Source organism: Podarcis melisellensis (assembly GCF_964234715.1).
Source record: "Podarcis melisellensis genome assembly, chromosome: 15".
Lineage (NCBI taxonomy): Eukaryota > Metazoa > Chordata > Lepidosauria > Squamata > Lacertidae > Podarcis > Podarcis melisellensis.
This window is the reverse complement of record NC_138532.1, coordinates 31,479,265-31,493,780: the sequence shown is the minus strand read 5'-3', so window position 1 is coordinate 31,493,780 and position 14,516 is coordinate 31,479,265. Positions and strand designations below refer to the sequence as shown.

Genomic DNA, 14,516 nt, shown 5'->3' with positions numbered 1-14,516 from the left:
ACGCCTAGCATTGAAGAGTCACATGACCTAAGACGTGCCTGGTTGCTGAATCAGGCCAAAGGGATTGGGGGGGGGGGTTATAGTCCAGCAACCTGTTCTCACAGTGGCCAACCAGATCCCTTGGACCTGAACATAACAGCGCTCAAGATCCCCAGCATACTGTCTCCGATACCAGGGGACAGCATATAAAGCGTGCTTTGAAAGGCAAGGGGAGAAAAAGCCATCGACCAGGACTCCCAAGTAAAACCAGGTGAAAGACGTCTGGGTTTGCTTGGGGAAAAGCTGTTGATGCCCATGCTCCAGAAAAGACTGGAGTCCAGGGGGCCATGACAGTCAAAACATTCCTTGCTGTCACATCTAATCCCAAAGAAGCTGGTTCTTATTATCCACGGTCCAGAAAACTCAACTAGTGCTCCTGGCTCACAAACACTGTGCTTATTCAGGAGGTCCATGGTGTCCACGTTGCATAACCCCCACAGCAAGCAACGCTTCAGAATCTGGCTTCCAGTCAAATAATTGTAGATTTGGAAGGGATCCAATGGTCATCTAGTCCAACCCCTGCAATATTTTGCCCAGCATGGGGCTTGAACCCACAACTATGAGATTAAGAGTCTCACGCTCTACCGACTGAGCTGTCATCATCATCCCCATCATTATTATTACATATTTATCTATCCCCTGCCTTTCCCCCTGTAACTTCTTTCCAGAGCACAAGCTCTCTCTGATAGACAGTTCTGGTATACATGTAGCCAGGATCAAAGTGCCTGCAAGGATTTGAAAGCCCCAGGGTCCCGAAGGAAGGAGCCCACCCTCAACATCAAGGATGGAGGACACCCTGTAGTCCTCACTATGTTTTTTGGATTCGGGCTCCCAGCAGCCCCAGCTACCATGGCCAATGGACAGGGATGATGGGAGTTGCAGTACAGCAACATTCAGAGCTGCACAGGTGGTCCCCAGCCCTGAGACACATCTATTTACAGTGGTACCTCTGGTTAAGAACTTAATTCGTTCTGGAGGTCTGTTCTTAACCTGAAACCGTTCTTAACCTGAGGTACCACTTTAGCTAGTGGGGCCTCCCGCTGCCGCCACACAATTTCTGTTCTCATCCTGAAGTAAAGTTCTTAACCCAAGGTACTACTTCTGGGTTAGTGGAGTCTGTAACGCGAAGCGTTTGTAACCCAAGGTACTACTGTATTGTCTTTATATCCCATCTTTCCCCTCAAAGGACACATACAAGGTTCTCCCAGCTATCCACATTTCATCCCCACAACAACAGTAAAAATCTGTGTGCATGATTGCTGTTTTTAAAAGGCTTTGATTTTTATCTGTTATGCTGGGGAACTCTGGCTCTTCAAAACATACTCCTTGTTCCTCAAAGAAGACGGAAGCAGCAGCTCTAAAAGAACTCAGAAGTCGCAGACTTAGCAAAGAGATAACATATATTTTAAGACCTTAAAAGAAAGACTTCAGAGGTCTGAGTTCACTTCATTCCTCCGCGTCCCAAGTGAACCCAGGAGTCCAGCACCATTCGCATTTAACTACCAGAGAACCCCTATGACTCCTGGTTCTGTAAGACACCGCTGAAACGCCCCCTTGAAAAGGGGGTCCCCGATTTATTTAGCTGTTTGCTGCCTTCAGCCCCTCTCCCCCCCCCCCACGTCCTTGCGGAACAAGCACAGGACGCTTTTCCCTACTCGACCTGCAGGAATCTGAACTTTCCTCTACTTCTTACTTAAAGGGACCCAGGCGTCCGGCCTCCGCTCACATCTTCCTTTTCAAAGCAAAATGGACCCAGGAGTCCGGGTGCTAACTCTCTTCCTCTTTTACAAATTAAAGGGACCCAGGCGTCCGACTTCTACTCTACCCATCTTTTTTATAGAGACCCAGGCGTCCGACTCTGTACTCCCCCCCCCACACGCTTTTTTTTAAAGGGACCCAGGAGACCGACCTCTGCTCTCCCTCCTTCTTTCAAAAGCAAAAGGGACCCAGGCGTCCAGCAGATTCTACTCTCCGCTTTTCCCCCACCCAGTTTCTGAAAGGGACCCAGGCGTCCGGCCTCAGCTCTCAGCCTCTTTAAAGCAAGAGCGACCCAAGCGTCCTGCTCTTCTTCCTCCCCCCACCCCACCCTCCGCCAAGAACCCAGGCGTCCGGGCCCCTTCCCCCGCCACTCACCGAGGAGCCCCCTCTAGAAAGCGGCGCTGGGAAGTGCAAGCCGGCAGCAGCAGCGGAACCGAGCAGGGCCTTCCCTTCGCGCAGGGAGAGAGAAAGAGAAAGGGAGGGGAGTAGGGGGCGGAGCTAGAGGAGGGAGGAATCTACCACTGAGAGACGCGGGGGAGTAGCAAACGGCATCCCCTCCACCGTCCCCGTTCATGGCAAGGCGGGCGCTCCCAACGCGCCTCTCAATCTTCCTCTCCCCCTCTATATGCGCGCGTAATGGAACATCCCGTCCTGCTCTGAGTCGAAGGGAGGCAGACTTTAAAGGGACGGCGCATGCGCAGGTGGGGAGGCGTGGATTCTCAGAAGGCCAATTAGTCGCACCTTTTGCAAGGGGAACCAGACTGCAAGTTTTGTTTTAGGTTAAAGCATTGATGACGCCTTCTTTTTGGAACAGAAGCAGCAGGAAAATATGCATTTTTAAAAAAGCAGCAAGGGTGCCAAACTGACCAGCCTGACTGGTCCAAAAGTCCCTTCTGAAGGCTTAATAATAATAATAATAATAATAATATCATCACCGACTCACTGGAGGTGGAGTTTCCCCTTTCAGGAGAATGCAAAACCAATTTCTATGTCTCTAATGGAGGTGAGCCTCACCGTGAAACAGGCGAAGCCCCGGGGGAGAGGGCTGCTGACATTTCATCACATTTCCAGAGCTTCAATCAGCAGGAGAATTTATTAAGGTCATGGGGTTGCTTTTATATAAGTAATTATATAAAATTCTATGCTAATAATATGTAACATTACTCATCGTAATCTTGATTATTTTAATTATACGGTGGCACCATTGTGTGCAGCGTTTTACAGCCTGACACGCTCTTGAACCAAGCTCATCCCAGGCCAGCTGAAGCAGCCCTGCACGCTCTGACAGAAGCTGTCTTTACTGTGACCCTCCCAGGGAGCGAGTCCTCACACTCAAGGTGGCTTCTAGCGTACCTCTGAAGTATCTTTTCCCGTTTTCCAAGAATATAAGCAGAGCCCTACTGGATCAAGCCAATGGCCCATCTAGTCCAGCATCCTGTTCTCCAAGATGCTCTAAAGTGCTAACTAATAGTAGGTAGAACCCCACAAGCAGGACCTGAGCGCAAGAGGCTTCTCCCTTCCCACAGCTACCAGCAACTGGAATCCAGAAGCATTTCTGCCTCCTGTGTGGAGGCGATCTGTAGCCATCAGGGCTTGTAGAAGAAGAAGAGGAGTTTGGATTTGATATCCCGCTTTATCACTACCCGAAGGAGTCTCAAAGCGGCTAACATTCTCCTTTCCCTTCCTCCCCCACAACAAACACTCAGTGAGGTGAGTGGGGCTGAGAGACTTCAGAGAAGTGTGACTGGCCCAAGGTCACCCAGCAGCTGCATGTGGAGGAGCGGGGAAGCGAACCTGGTTCACCAGATTACGAGTCTGCTGCTCTTACCCACTACACCACACTAGCTCTCTCTTGTAGCCATGGATAGCCTCCCCCTCCACAAATTTGTCCAATCTTCCTTTGAAGCAATCCAGATTGGTTGCACCATATTTTGTTGTTGTTGTTTGATACTGATTAATCAATCAATCAAGCTCTCCCCTCCCTCCTCTTTTTTCAGGTATCCTGTTGGAGCTTATCAGGATAAGCGTAGAAGAGACAGCAACGCTAGTCTGCCCAGAATTAGATGTTTTGCCTCAATACAAATCAAACCCAGTGTGTCACATTTTGAACCTGGCATAATCACCTCTAAAGATACATGGGTGGCTATGGCAAATGTGTCTGCAGATATCCTCATTCACCAGGGCCAACCTTATCCTTGTTCTTACAGTGGCCAACCAGATGATTGTGGGAAATCACCAAGCAGGACTTGCAAAAGAGCACTCTCCTCTTCCTGTGGTTTTCAGTAACAGAAGCATTTGATGCCTCCCACAATGGAGCCAAAACATAGCCATTATTGTGTCTAGGAGCTAATTGATAGCCTTACCCTCCAAGGCCACTGGCCATGCTGGTTAACGATGATGGGAGTTGGAGTCCAGTAATATCTGGCTGGCCTCAGGTTCCCCACCTCTGGTCTACATTGATGGGCAGCAGCTCTCAGGGTTTCAGGCAGGAATCTTTACCAGCCCTACCTGGAGATGCCATTAGGAATTGAACATGGGATCTTCCGTTTGCGAGGCAGATACTTAAACAATCAGTTGGCGTCCTTCTGTTCAAATCTAAACCACACTCAGCAGCTATTCCCATGGAAAAGCATTTCTTCTAAGCAAAGGATTCTGCTGCTTCCGTTTTCAGCCCACTTCCATAAAATAAAATAAAAAGACCCCTGGAAATCCATGGGACTTGCTGTCAAATAATCACGTTTGGGAGTTAGCGGGGGATACATTTTTGTCGCTAGAGGCTCAACTGTCTTCTGTGGCCAGAAGAGCCTTTCACCAGCTTTGTGTTGTTCACCAGCTGCAGCCATTCCTGGGCAGGGATAGCCTGACCACTGTAGTCCATGCGTGGATAACCTCAAGACTGGATTACTGTAATGCACTCTGTGTGGGGTTCACCTTGGGCCTGGTTCAAAAGCTCCTGCTGGTGCAGAATGTGGCGGCCAGCTGGCTAACAGCATGCAACGCCTTTGTTAAAACAGCTGCATTGGCTGCTCATTTACCACAGATCCAAGTTCAAGGTCATTGTATTGCAGTCCACTCTTGGCTTACACTGGGGTTATGTTTCGGGGATACAGCCTGAAGCTAGAATCAGAAACAGTGGTACCTCGGGTTACATATGCTTCAGGTTACATACGCTTCAGGTTACAGACTCTGCTAACCCAGAAATAGTACCTCAGGTTAAGAACTTTGCTTCCGGTTAAGAACAGAAATTGTGCTCTGGCAGCACGGCGGCAGCAGGAAGCCCTATTAGCTAAAGTGGTGCTTCAGGTTAAGAACAGTTTCAGGTTAAAAACAGACCTCCGGAACGAATTAAGTACTTAACCCGAGGTACCACTGTGTAGTCAAAACAACCCATAAAAACCTTAAGAAGCACAGCACTTAACTTACCACACTCCCCCAAGTGAGTGCGATATAGTGGGTGAGATTACTGACAGTCCCCCCTCCCCCCCCAGCACGTAAAGCTGTAATTGCACAAGTTAAATGCATGTAAATTGTGAGTCGGCTGTAATTTACAGAGCCCTGAACTACTTGGGTCCAGGGAACAGGGGACTGCATGAACCCTTATATCACAGCTCGATCGCTGAGATCATCTCTAAGAGCACCACTGGTCATTCCTTGGGTTGGCGAGACTCATTTGACAACAACAAGGAGCTGAGCCTTTAGCGTCATCAGCCCAGTCTTGCGGAATGCTCTGCCACTAGAGATTTAGTAAGTGGCTTCTGTGCCAACTTTTAAACACCTCCTGAAACCTTTTCTAACCTGTCAGGCTTATGACAGGCAATTGTCGACACATCTTTCCACAAAAGCCAGCTGATTTCTGATTTCAGCTTTCCGATACGGTTTTTCTGGTGTGGTTCCATGCCCAGTTGTTGTATACAGTGGTACCTTGGGTTAAGTACTTAATTCGTTCCGGAGGTCTGTTCTAATGGGGCCTCCTGCTGCTGCCACTCTGCCAGAACCCGCTGTACAGCAGTACCACTGTACTGCTCTGATTTTGGTGAGGGTTGAGAACCACTAACCTGTTCTGAAGTTGGATATGAAAGTTCTTTCAAGAAATCCCAGTGATAGTTCTTTCTTGCGCAACCCAGCTGATGTAAACGTTGTAAAGTCCACACGGAAAAAGTGCCGCTGGATGAATGATGAACTTGATGTCTCTGAGCTGGCTTTGCCCCTTGCTCTGGATCTCAATACACAGCTTTGCCTTGGAGTTTCTTATTTATCCTAAGCCTCTTCCTGCTAGATTCAGCCTGTGCCAGAGGTCAGTTGCGGAAATGGGTGGAGGGATGAAGGAGGATGGTGGAGACTGATTGGCTAGCACAGCTGGCTTTGTCCCAATGGGGAAGGCTCTCCAAAATTGGAAAGGTGGCAAACTTTTCAATGAACCATACTGCAGGCAACAGTGTGCAACCCTTTGCTGGTGGAATGTGGTAATTCATGCCTATTTGCTTCCGGGCCAGATTGCCCTGTTGCCACAGAGTCATGTTGCAAGAGACATCACTTTGTAATATAGAATAACAATGGCCACAGTTTTGTTTGTAAGTTTAGGCTGATTATGGAAGCTGGAAACACTTAGGCATGTCCTGCTCTGAGCTAGACCCAAAGCTGACTGTGGGGCTTCCCCAGAAACCTTATAGGGAGGCCAGATCTTTCAGGGTGTTAATGCTGTGAGCCCATCCATCCTGGTATAGATGTGGTATAGATGTGTAAATAAAACCATATATCCAAAAGACACCACAGTCTCCATTGACCTTCTTTCCAAGGAAGCCAAGCTCAAGGACCTCAGAGTCTCTCACCAGGTGCATGCACTTGAGAAAAGTGCTCCAGATATCAGGGAGAGGTATGCAAGTGACGTTACAGGTCCTAGCCAGTAGGTCCCTACCACAGCCAACTTTTCCTAGTTGGAAAAGTCTGGAGACTTGTAGGGTCAGTTTTTTCAGAGTTCACCCTGGGAGAGAAAAAAGGTGCATTTTCTCCAAATCAGCTCCACTATGCTAAAAGAAAAAGGGAAAGTGACATTTGTCTTCATTGAGATCACATGGCTTTCAAACTTCCGATCTTTATGGGGCACTAGCAGGGAGAGATGTAGTGCTGCCTAGGGCTGTGTAGAAACCCAAAAAGATTGTGATTTTAAAATGGTTAGTGCAATTTGCGAGTTTGGACCTGTCACACCAAAATTGGACAAAGTCACTCCAAAGTTATATTTCAGCCTGCCATCTTGATTCAACAGCATTATCACCATCACCATCATAACTTTATTATTTTTACCCCGCTCATCTGGCTTTCCCCAGACATTCAAAAAGGCTCCCGGTATCCAAACATCAATGAATATGGCTAGACCACTTCAGGAACCCTTGTGCTGAGTTTGACGGTAATATATCGTGAAGCAGCCAAACCTATGCCAAAAAAGTCACAGCCAAGCCGCACTGGGGTCCGCCATTTTGGTTCAAAATACCGCCCAGCATCCAAACAGTCGTGCCAAAGTGATGTTTGGGTTTGCTAACTTGATTCAAAATGGCGGCTGGTGGCCAAACATCAACAACAACTGCTGCCCCCACCTTGGGAACCCCATACCCTCCAACATTCTTCAGATGAAAATAGGGGCATGGCTCAGTCCCCCCACTCCAACTGATCTTCTCATTTCCCCCCCCCCAGCATTTCCTATCCAAAGAAGTGTGAATGTCACCAGCATTCCACCAACAGAACGCAGCATGCACGCCCTCCACCGTCCTCAAAAAAACCCTTAAACTTTATTTTATTCTTTGGTAGACTTGCAAAACACACACACCAATAAATAAATTTTAGAAAGGGGCGAGATTAGATTTGGATGCATAAATATATTTTTTAAAAAAAGAAAAAGTCAAGACATTTTGCGTTCCACTCCGCTCCCCCTTTCTTCCCACCCGGGGCGACCCTGCCCTCTGCCCACCTGTCACACAGGGCTGGGTCTTAGCAGCCACAGCCTCTCCTCCTCTCCAAGCTTGGCAGTGGCAGCACTGGCGGGGAAAACAGGGAGGTTCTGGGATCAAATCAGAAGGCAGAATGGCTTTGGTAATTCCGGAACTATCCCTGGAAAGGTATGGAGAGTATGGAACCCTTGTGCTGAGTTTGGTGACAATATTTTGAGATGGACAGATAGATAGACATACCCTTTCCCAAAATTTGTTGCTCTTAATTACGCCACCCAACCCAACTATGTGATGCAAAAATATTCTGGTGCTTATTTTGGAATGACTATTCCCAAATTTTGTGCTGGAGGACATCAATGTCACAAGAAGTGCCCTTTCCAAGCATGTCAGAAAGCAAGCTGACTCACATTCTGTAAATAAACCTGCCAGCTTGCTTGCATAGTAAAAGCATAGTGTGCTTTGCTTGTTTGTTTTCATTTATTTGGCTTGCACATAGAGTCTCTCTCTCTCTCTCTCTCTCTCTCTCTCTCTCTCTCTCTCACACACACACACACACACACACACAAAAACACACCACAAAATCAACCCACACAGTACTCCGCCTGATTAATCCACTGCTGCAGAAGGTTAAAGGTAAAGGGACCCCTGACCATTAGGTCCAGTCACGGACAATTCTGAGGTTGTGGCGCTCATTTCGCTTTACTGGCCGATGGAGCCGGTGTACAGCTTCTGGGTCATGTGGCCAGCATGACTGAGCCGCTTCTGGCAAACCAGAGCAACGCACGGAAACATCGTTTACCTTCCCGCTGGAGCGGGACCTATTTATCTACCCTAAGATGCTCATCAAAAATACAGGGAAAAACAAGTGACATTTAAAAAAAAATTATAATATGAAATAAAACCAGTAATTATAAAACACTAAAATAATGGATTGAGGTTGCAGGCTAAAATTACATGCCTGCATAGGCATTCTGGAGCAAGATATCTGGAACAAATTAGGCGCCTGCCTAACATCAATGAGCAAGGAGTTCCAAAGTGTAGCTGCCGCTGCCCTGAATCACTGATTTATTGCAAGTGCAGAATGAATATTATTTGGCACTTGTAAAAGACACAGTCAACGGGCTCCCTAAAACCTTAGCTCCAAATGAGGAGAAAAGCAAGAGGCTTTGGAAAACCCACCCTTAGCCACTAACCCCAGGCAAAAAAGGTAAAGGTAAAGGGACCCCTGACCATTAGGTCCAGTCATGGCCAACTCTGGGGTTGCGGCGCTCATCTCGCTTTATTGGCTGAGGGAGCCGGCATACAGCTTCCGGGTCATGTGGCCAGCATGACTAAGCCGCTTCTGGCGAACCAGAGCAGCGCACGGAAATGCCGTTTACCTTCCCGCTGGAGCGGTACCTATTTATCTACTTGTACTTTGACATGCTTTCGAACTGCTAGGTTGGCAGGAGCAGTGACCAAGCAACAGGAGCTCACCCCATCGCGGGGATTCGAACCGCCAACCTTCTGATCGGCAAGTCCTAGGCTCTGTGGTTTAACCCACAGCACCACCCGCATCCCTGACCCCAGGCAAAGGGCTCTTTAAATCCCTAGTTTTAAGGGAAGACAGCAAGAGGCTTTGGCAGAACCACCCTCCACCACTGATTCTGAGACTTGAGCAAAGGGCTCCTTAAACCCTGAGCTCCAAGGGAGGAGGACGGCAAGACTTTGGCTGCTTCCACCCATGAAGAGGTGAGATGTGTGTGAGAGAGTTGCGCAAAAGGCCACAGCAGCAAGAATTCTACTGGCCCAGAAATGGAAACAAGAGGAGATACCGACAATAGAAGATTGGAGAATGAAGCTGACTGACTATGCAGAGTTGGACAGACTAACCGGAAAAATTAGATACCTTCAAGACCAAGAGTTCATCGAGGACTGGGGGAAATTTGTTGAATATCTGAAAAGATCATGTGATGTGCAAACAACACTGCTGGGGTTTCAAGAAGCACTGTGAAAACAGAGATATATTGTTAAAAAAACAAACAGGAGTGGGAGGGGAGTTTAATGGCAATATAAACAGAGAAATGCGTAAACTGAGAAGTAAATATGGATGATTGTCAGAGAAGCCGAAGGAAGTCTAAAATGTAACAAATTTGTGAAAATCTGTGAAAATTTGGCACAATTGTATTTTTTTTTGTATTGGAAAATAATAAAAATTATATTTAAAAAAGAGAGAGAGAGAGAGAGTTGCGCAAAAGATAGTGGTCCCTTCCAACTCTACCATTCTATGAGTCTATGTTTCTAGTAGGCTCCTTCCAAAGTGGGAGGTCAAAGAGATCTTAGCATCTCAGGGGAAAGTAAGAGGGGTCAGTTCTGCCTTTCGCTCTTGCTCTATTCAAAATACAGTCCTCCTTAAACGAATTAAGTTGTTGATGCTTGTTTACTTGCAAGTGCATCCTTGAAAAGTGCACCACCCTTCCAAAGAAGGTTACTCAATGAAATATAGGCTATGCTGCAATCGTAAGAAGGCAGAGGAAACACGTCACTGTAATTAGCCAATGGGAGCTGTGCCCAGATTTCGAAGTCCCCTCGTGGCATACATGGCTAATTGGGGGTTTAAACCATATGATTAAAATATTTTTAAAACACTTGGCAGATCGATACAAATGGCGGAAAAAGGAAGAAAACTCAGGGCGCAAGACTCTAGGGCTTTCCTGAGTTGAGAGGCTTTTAGCGCAATCTACGTTGTGTTGCTGCCTGCTGCTGCTGTTATTATTTTAGCAATATGCCGCCTATCTGACTGGGTTTCCTCAGCCACTCTGGGTGGCTTCCAATAAAATTAAAAACACAATAAAACATCAGCCATTAAAAACTTCCCTGAACATAAACGGCTTGTTCGAGCTAGACAGCAGGTAATTGATTTTATCAATGTCACTGAAGGGGGTTTCTTTAAATATTTAGCCCTCAGAATTTCGTATAGCTTACAGTACAACATACAATGAATGGGGTCCTCAATTGGCTGACATCCACAGCTGCACAGGCATGTTCTTTGGGAATGTTTTTAATATCGCCCTTCCAGGAAGTTGCTTTTCATTGTCTGGATATTTCACTGGCATAGATCTTTCTCAGTTCCAAACTAGATGACAGGAAGGTCAGTGGATCAAAACATAATTTTTGAAGCAATTTATTACAACTTTCTATCCAAGACGCCTTAGAGAGCGATTGCGGTTGCTCTGCCACACATAGCTTGACACATCTGGGATCTTTCCTTTTTTCTCTCATCCTGGCAGACCAACATTTCCCTACTTCCCGCCCAGGGTGCCCCCCATCAAATTACAGTTTCCAGGAGTCGGGGTGGGAAGGGAAGCCGTGACCATTTCAAGTGGTATGATACCGTCTTAAATGTATAGGACAGGTGGCCCCTCAGTTTGGGTGCTTCCTTGCCAGTGTGTACACTGACCCGTTATTGTGTTATTATTTACTCAACCTCGGGATGCACCTGTTCCCAGGTGAATAATGGAGCTGAAAGCACAGGTGCATTTACAACAATACGCTGAGCTGCCAGTGGGGCTGCCAGTTGCTGATTGGTATCTCATTCAAAGCAGGGACCTTCTGAACCATTATCCTGGGGAGTTTTTCCAGCTGAGGGGGGGCTGTCGTTCTCAACTGACCAAGCAGCAATTTTACCACTTCATCTTGCAGGACATTCAATAGATCTGTGGTGACTGCCGCACCTCCCAACCTGGTCTAGAAGGTAAGACATTTGTCTCTGCTTAACAAGGGCACTTCTGATTTCCTGGAACCTACCTGTGATAAATCACTGGGATTTGTCCCTAGCAGGGAGTGTGTTTTTTAAATGTTTGGAGGGGCTGATTTCTGCAGTGTCCGCCCTTCCAATTTCAGACTTGCCTCCCCACCGCCCAAGGTTTTTAAGCAGAGGTCGGATGGCCATCTCTCAGGGATGCTTTCATTGAGATTTCTGCATTGCAGGTTGTTCGACTAGATGTCTCTTGGAGTCCCTTCCAACTCTATGATTCTGTGACCTTTTTTTAGCCATCTACTATTTATTGTTGCTTGTATTTTTTTTTTTTGGGTAATATTGTGATTTGTAAAAATAATTTTTATCATAATTTGGAGAAAGGAATACAAATATCATTATCAAATATCTTTTCGATCAGAACTAAAGTGTTAATCTAAATAAAAACACAAACCAAAAGGAGCAGAGAGAAAAGAAAGAGAAATAGAGAGACAGAGAGCAAGAGCAGGGATAAAGGGGGAAAGGGAAGAGAAAGAGAGTGAGGAAATACTGTAATTTAAAAGAGAAAGAGAAGAGAAAGGGAAAGGGAAAAGGGGGGAAGTTAAAGTTGTTTTTCATGTTGCTGTATTATTATTTTTACAAACGTGGACTCTGTAGATAGATTAAATATTGAATTAAATGAAATGTTTCATTTAGATTGTAAATTAAATTAAATATTTGCTAAATTAATTAAATGAATATGGGCATCATGAGACCTGGCAACCTTGGCCGACAAACAGGAAATGGCTTTGAGTATCAGGAAATGCGTAAGTAAGCTTAGCAAACAGGCTCTGCATCGGGTGCTAATTGTTAAGAATTAATCGATAACTCTGCACGTGTCGCTATAAAGCTGCAGGCACAATAAGCCCCAGAGCAAAACACAAAGCATGCAATCCAGCCCAGGGCTGTAATCATATTTTGCCTGTCCTGATTAAAGCTATGTTCACACTCCCAGATCCTTCAAGTGTCCCTATTTTCCAGGGACATCCCTGATTTAGAGAAGCCGTTTGATCTGATCCCGGAATGTCCCACTTTTCCTTGTTGTTGTTTAGTCATGTCCGACTCTTCATGACCCCATGGACCAGAGCACGCCAGGCACTCCTGTCTTCCACTGCCTCCCGCAGTTTGGTCAAACTCATGCTGGTAGCTTCGAGAACACTGTCCAACCATCTCTCCTCTGTCGTCCCCTTCTCCTTGTGCCCGCCATCTTTCCCAACATCAGGGTCTTTTCCAGGGAGTCTTCTCTTCTCATGAGGTGGCCAAAGTATTGGAGCCTCAGCTTCAGGATCTGTCCTTCCAGTGAGCACTCAGGGCTGATTTCCTTCAGAATGGAGAGGTTTGATCTTCTTGCAGTCCATGGGACTCTCTAGACTCTCCTCCAGCACCAGAATTCAGAAGCATCAGTTCTTTGACGATCAGCCTTCTTGATGGTCCAGCTCTCACTTTCATACATCACTACTGGGAAAACCATAGCTTTAACTATACGGACCTTTGTTGGCAAGGTGATGTCTCTGCTTTTTAAGATGCTGTCTAGGTTTGTCATTGCTTTTCTCCCAAGAAGCAGGCGTCTTTCAATTTCGTGGCTGCTGTCACCATCAGTTAGGATGTCCCTATTTTCATTAGAGAAACGTTGGTGGGTATGGTAGGACGTGCCTATTTGCAAGCTACAGGATTGCCTTCAGATGGCTCGGGGGAGCCGGATAACTCCATACCATCCAATATTTCTCCAATGAAAAAAGGAAAATAGGGACACTTGGAGGGTCTGCAAGAGCCTCTCCTCTTCTGTGGCTTCTGGCAAAAGCACTGCTGCCTCTGACCGCAAAGGCAGAGCACAACTACCAAGACTCATCTCCATCGATAGCCTTCTCCATGAATTTGGTCCAATCCTATTCATTCATTCATAAAAATATTCAGTGCTTTTCTTCCTTTAAAAAATGTTTAGGTGCACTCTCATTTTTACTCAAGAAAACCACCGTTTTATAGTACAAATCGGGGGAAATAAATACAGTAAATGGATAAAAGTACAAAGATTCGCAAAATGTTTAGGGGTATACATACCCCTGCGTACCCCCAGAAAAAATGCCCTAAAAATATTTATGTACTGCTGTATCATAAATATACTGTTTATCACAGCAGTTTACGACAATATAAAAGAATAACATCACAAAATGTTAAAAACTAGTGAAAAGCAAGAAGAAATCAGAAGCAAACACCATTGTGTTAAGTGGACTCTTAATAGCCTGCATTTTTAAAGCCATCCTGTGGGAGGGAGTTCCAGAGTTTAACTACTTGCTGGGTGAAGAAGGATTTCCTTTCTTTTGCTGCTGTTTGATGCCTGGTTTCTCAGAACCAGCACACTGACGGGAGTCCTGAAGCCTTTGCACAGGGCAAAGACATCGACCCCCCCGCAACCCTATGTTTACATAGACAGAAACCAATCTGGCACTAATGAAGCTGCGCAGATGCAACTTCGCCGTGCTCTAAAGAGACAGCGTGAACACACCCTAAACCAGGCATAGGCAAACTCGGCCCTCCAGATATTTTGGTACTACAACTCCCATCATGCCTAGCTAACAGGACCAGTGGTCAGGGATGATGGGAATTCTAGTCCCAAACATCTGGAGGGCCAAGTTTGGCTATGCCTGCCCTAAATGTACACTGTGCTTCTTTCATTCCTGTTCCAAGTCAACAACTGCTCCCCAAACCTCCCAGTCCTTCCTTCCTTTTGTCTGGTTTAACTATATTGTTATGCAAAACCTTAATCTTCCAGCATTGAGAGACCCCACTGATTCCAAGTGGTTTCCCAGAGTTCATTTTCCTTGGAATGAAGGTCAATGGAGACCTTGCCAGCAGATATTGCCCCAAGTTCCTAATATAATGCAATTATTTTTATACTGTTTCCACTAATAGATGCATCTTGGTGAGGTTGTTTCCCTCATGGATGCTTCTGGTACATTTCCCTTCCCTTTCCGGGAACTCTAGCTGGGAAGTGTGGATTTTTA

At 46.3% G+C, this 14,516-nt stretch overlaps 2 protein-coding genes across 4 annotated transcripts in view; one reads left to right on the top strand and one right to left on the bottom strand.

Annotated features, from left to right (window-relative positions):
* POR (cytochrome p450 oxidoreductase) overlaps nucleotides 1-6,031 on the bottom strand; it is a 50,040-nt gene extending 44,009 nt beyond the window's left edge. The window contains exon 1 of one of the 3 annotated variants that reach the window (XM_081890360.1): nucleotides 5,853-6,031. Coding sequence is in view for 1 of the 3 variants with exons in the window: in XM_081890358.1 (XP_081746484.1) it covers nucleotides 4,161-4,180 (20 nt within the window). In the remaining 2 variants the exon portion in view is untranslated. Of the gene's footprint in view, nucleotides 1-2,172; nucleotides 2,306-4,160; nucleotides 4,196-5,852 lie in introns of those variants that run through there. The other 2 variants (XM_081890358.1, XM_081890359.1) reach the window with 2 other exon arrangements.
* A 1,800-nt stretch (nucleotides 6,032-7,831) lies between these two features.
* Nucleotides 7,832-14,516, top strand: part of LOC309357830 (uncharacterized protein) — a 37,449-nt gene continuing 30,764 nt past the window's right edge. The window contains exons 1-2 of the mRNA XM_081890369.1: nucleotides 7,832-7,907; nucleotides 11,421-11,472. The gene's annotated coding sequence lies outside the window, so the exon portion shown is untranslated. The remainder of the gene's footprint in view (nucleotides 7,908-11,420; nucleotides 11,473-14,516) is intronic.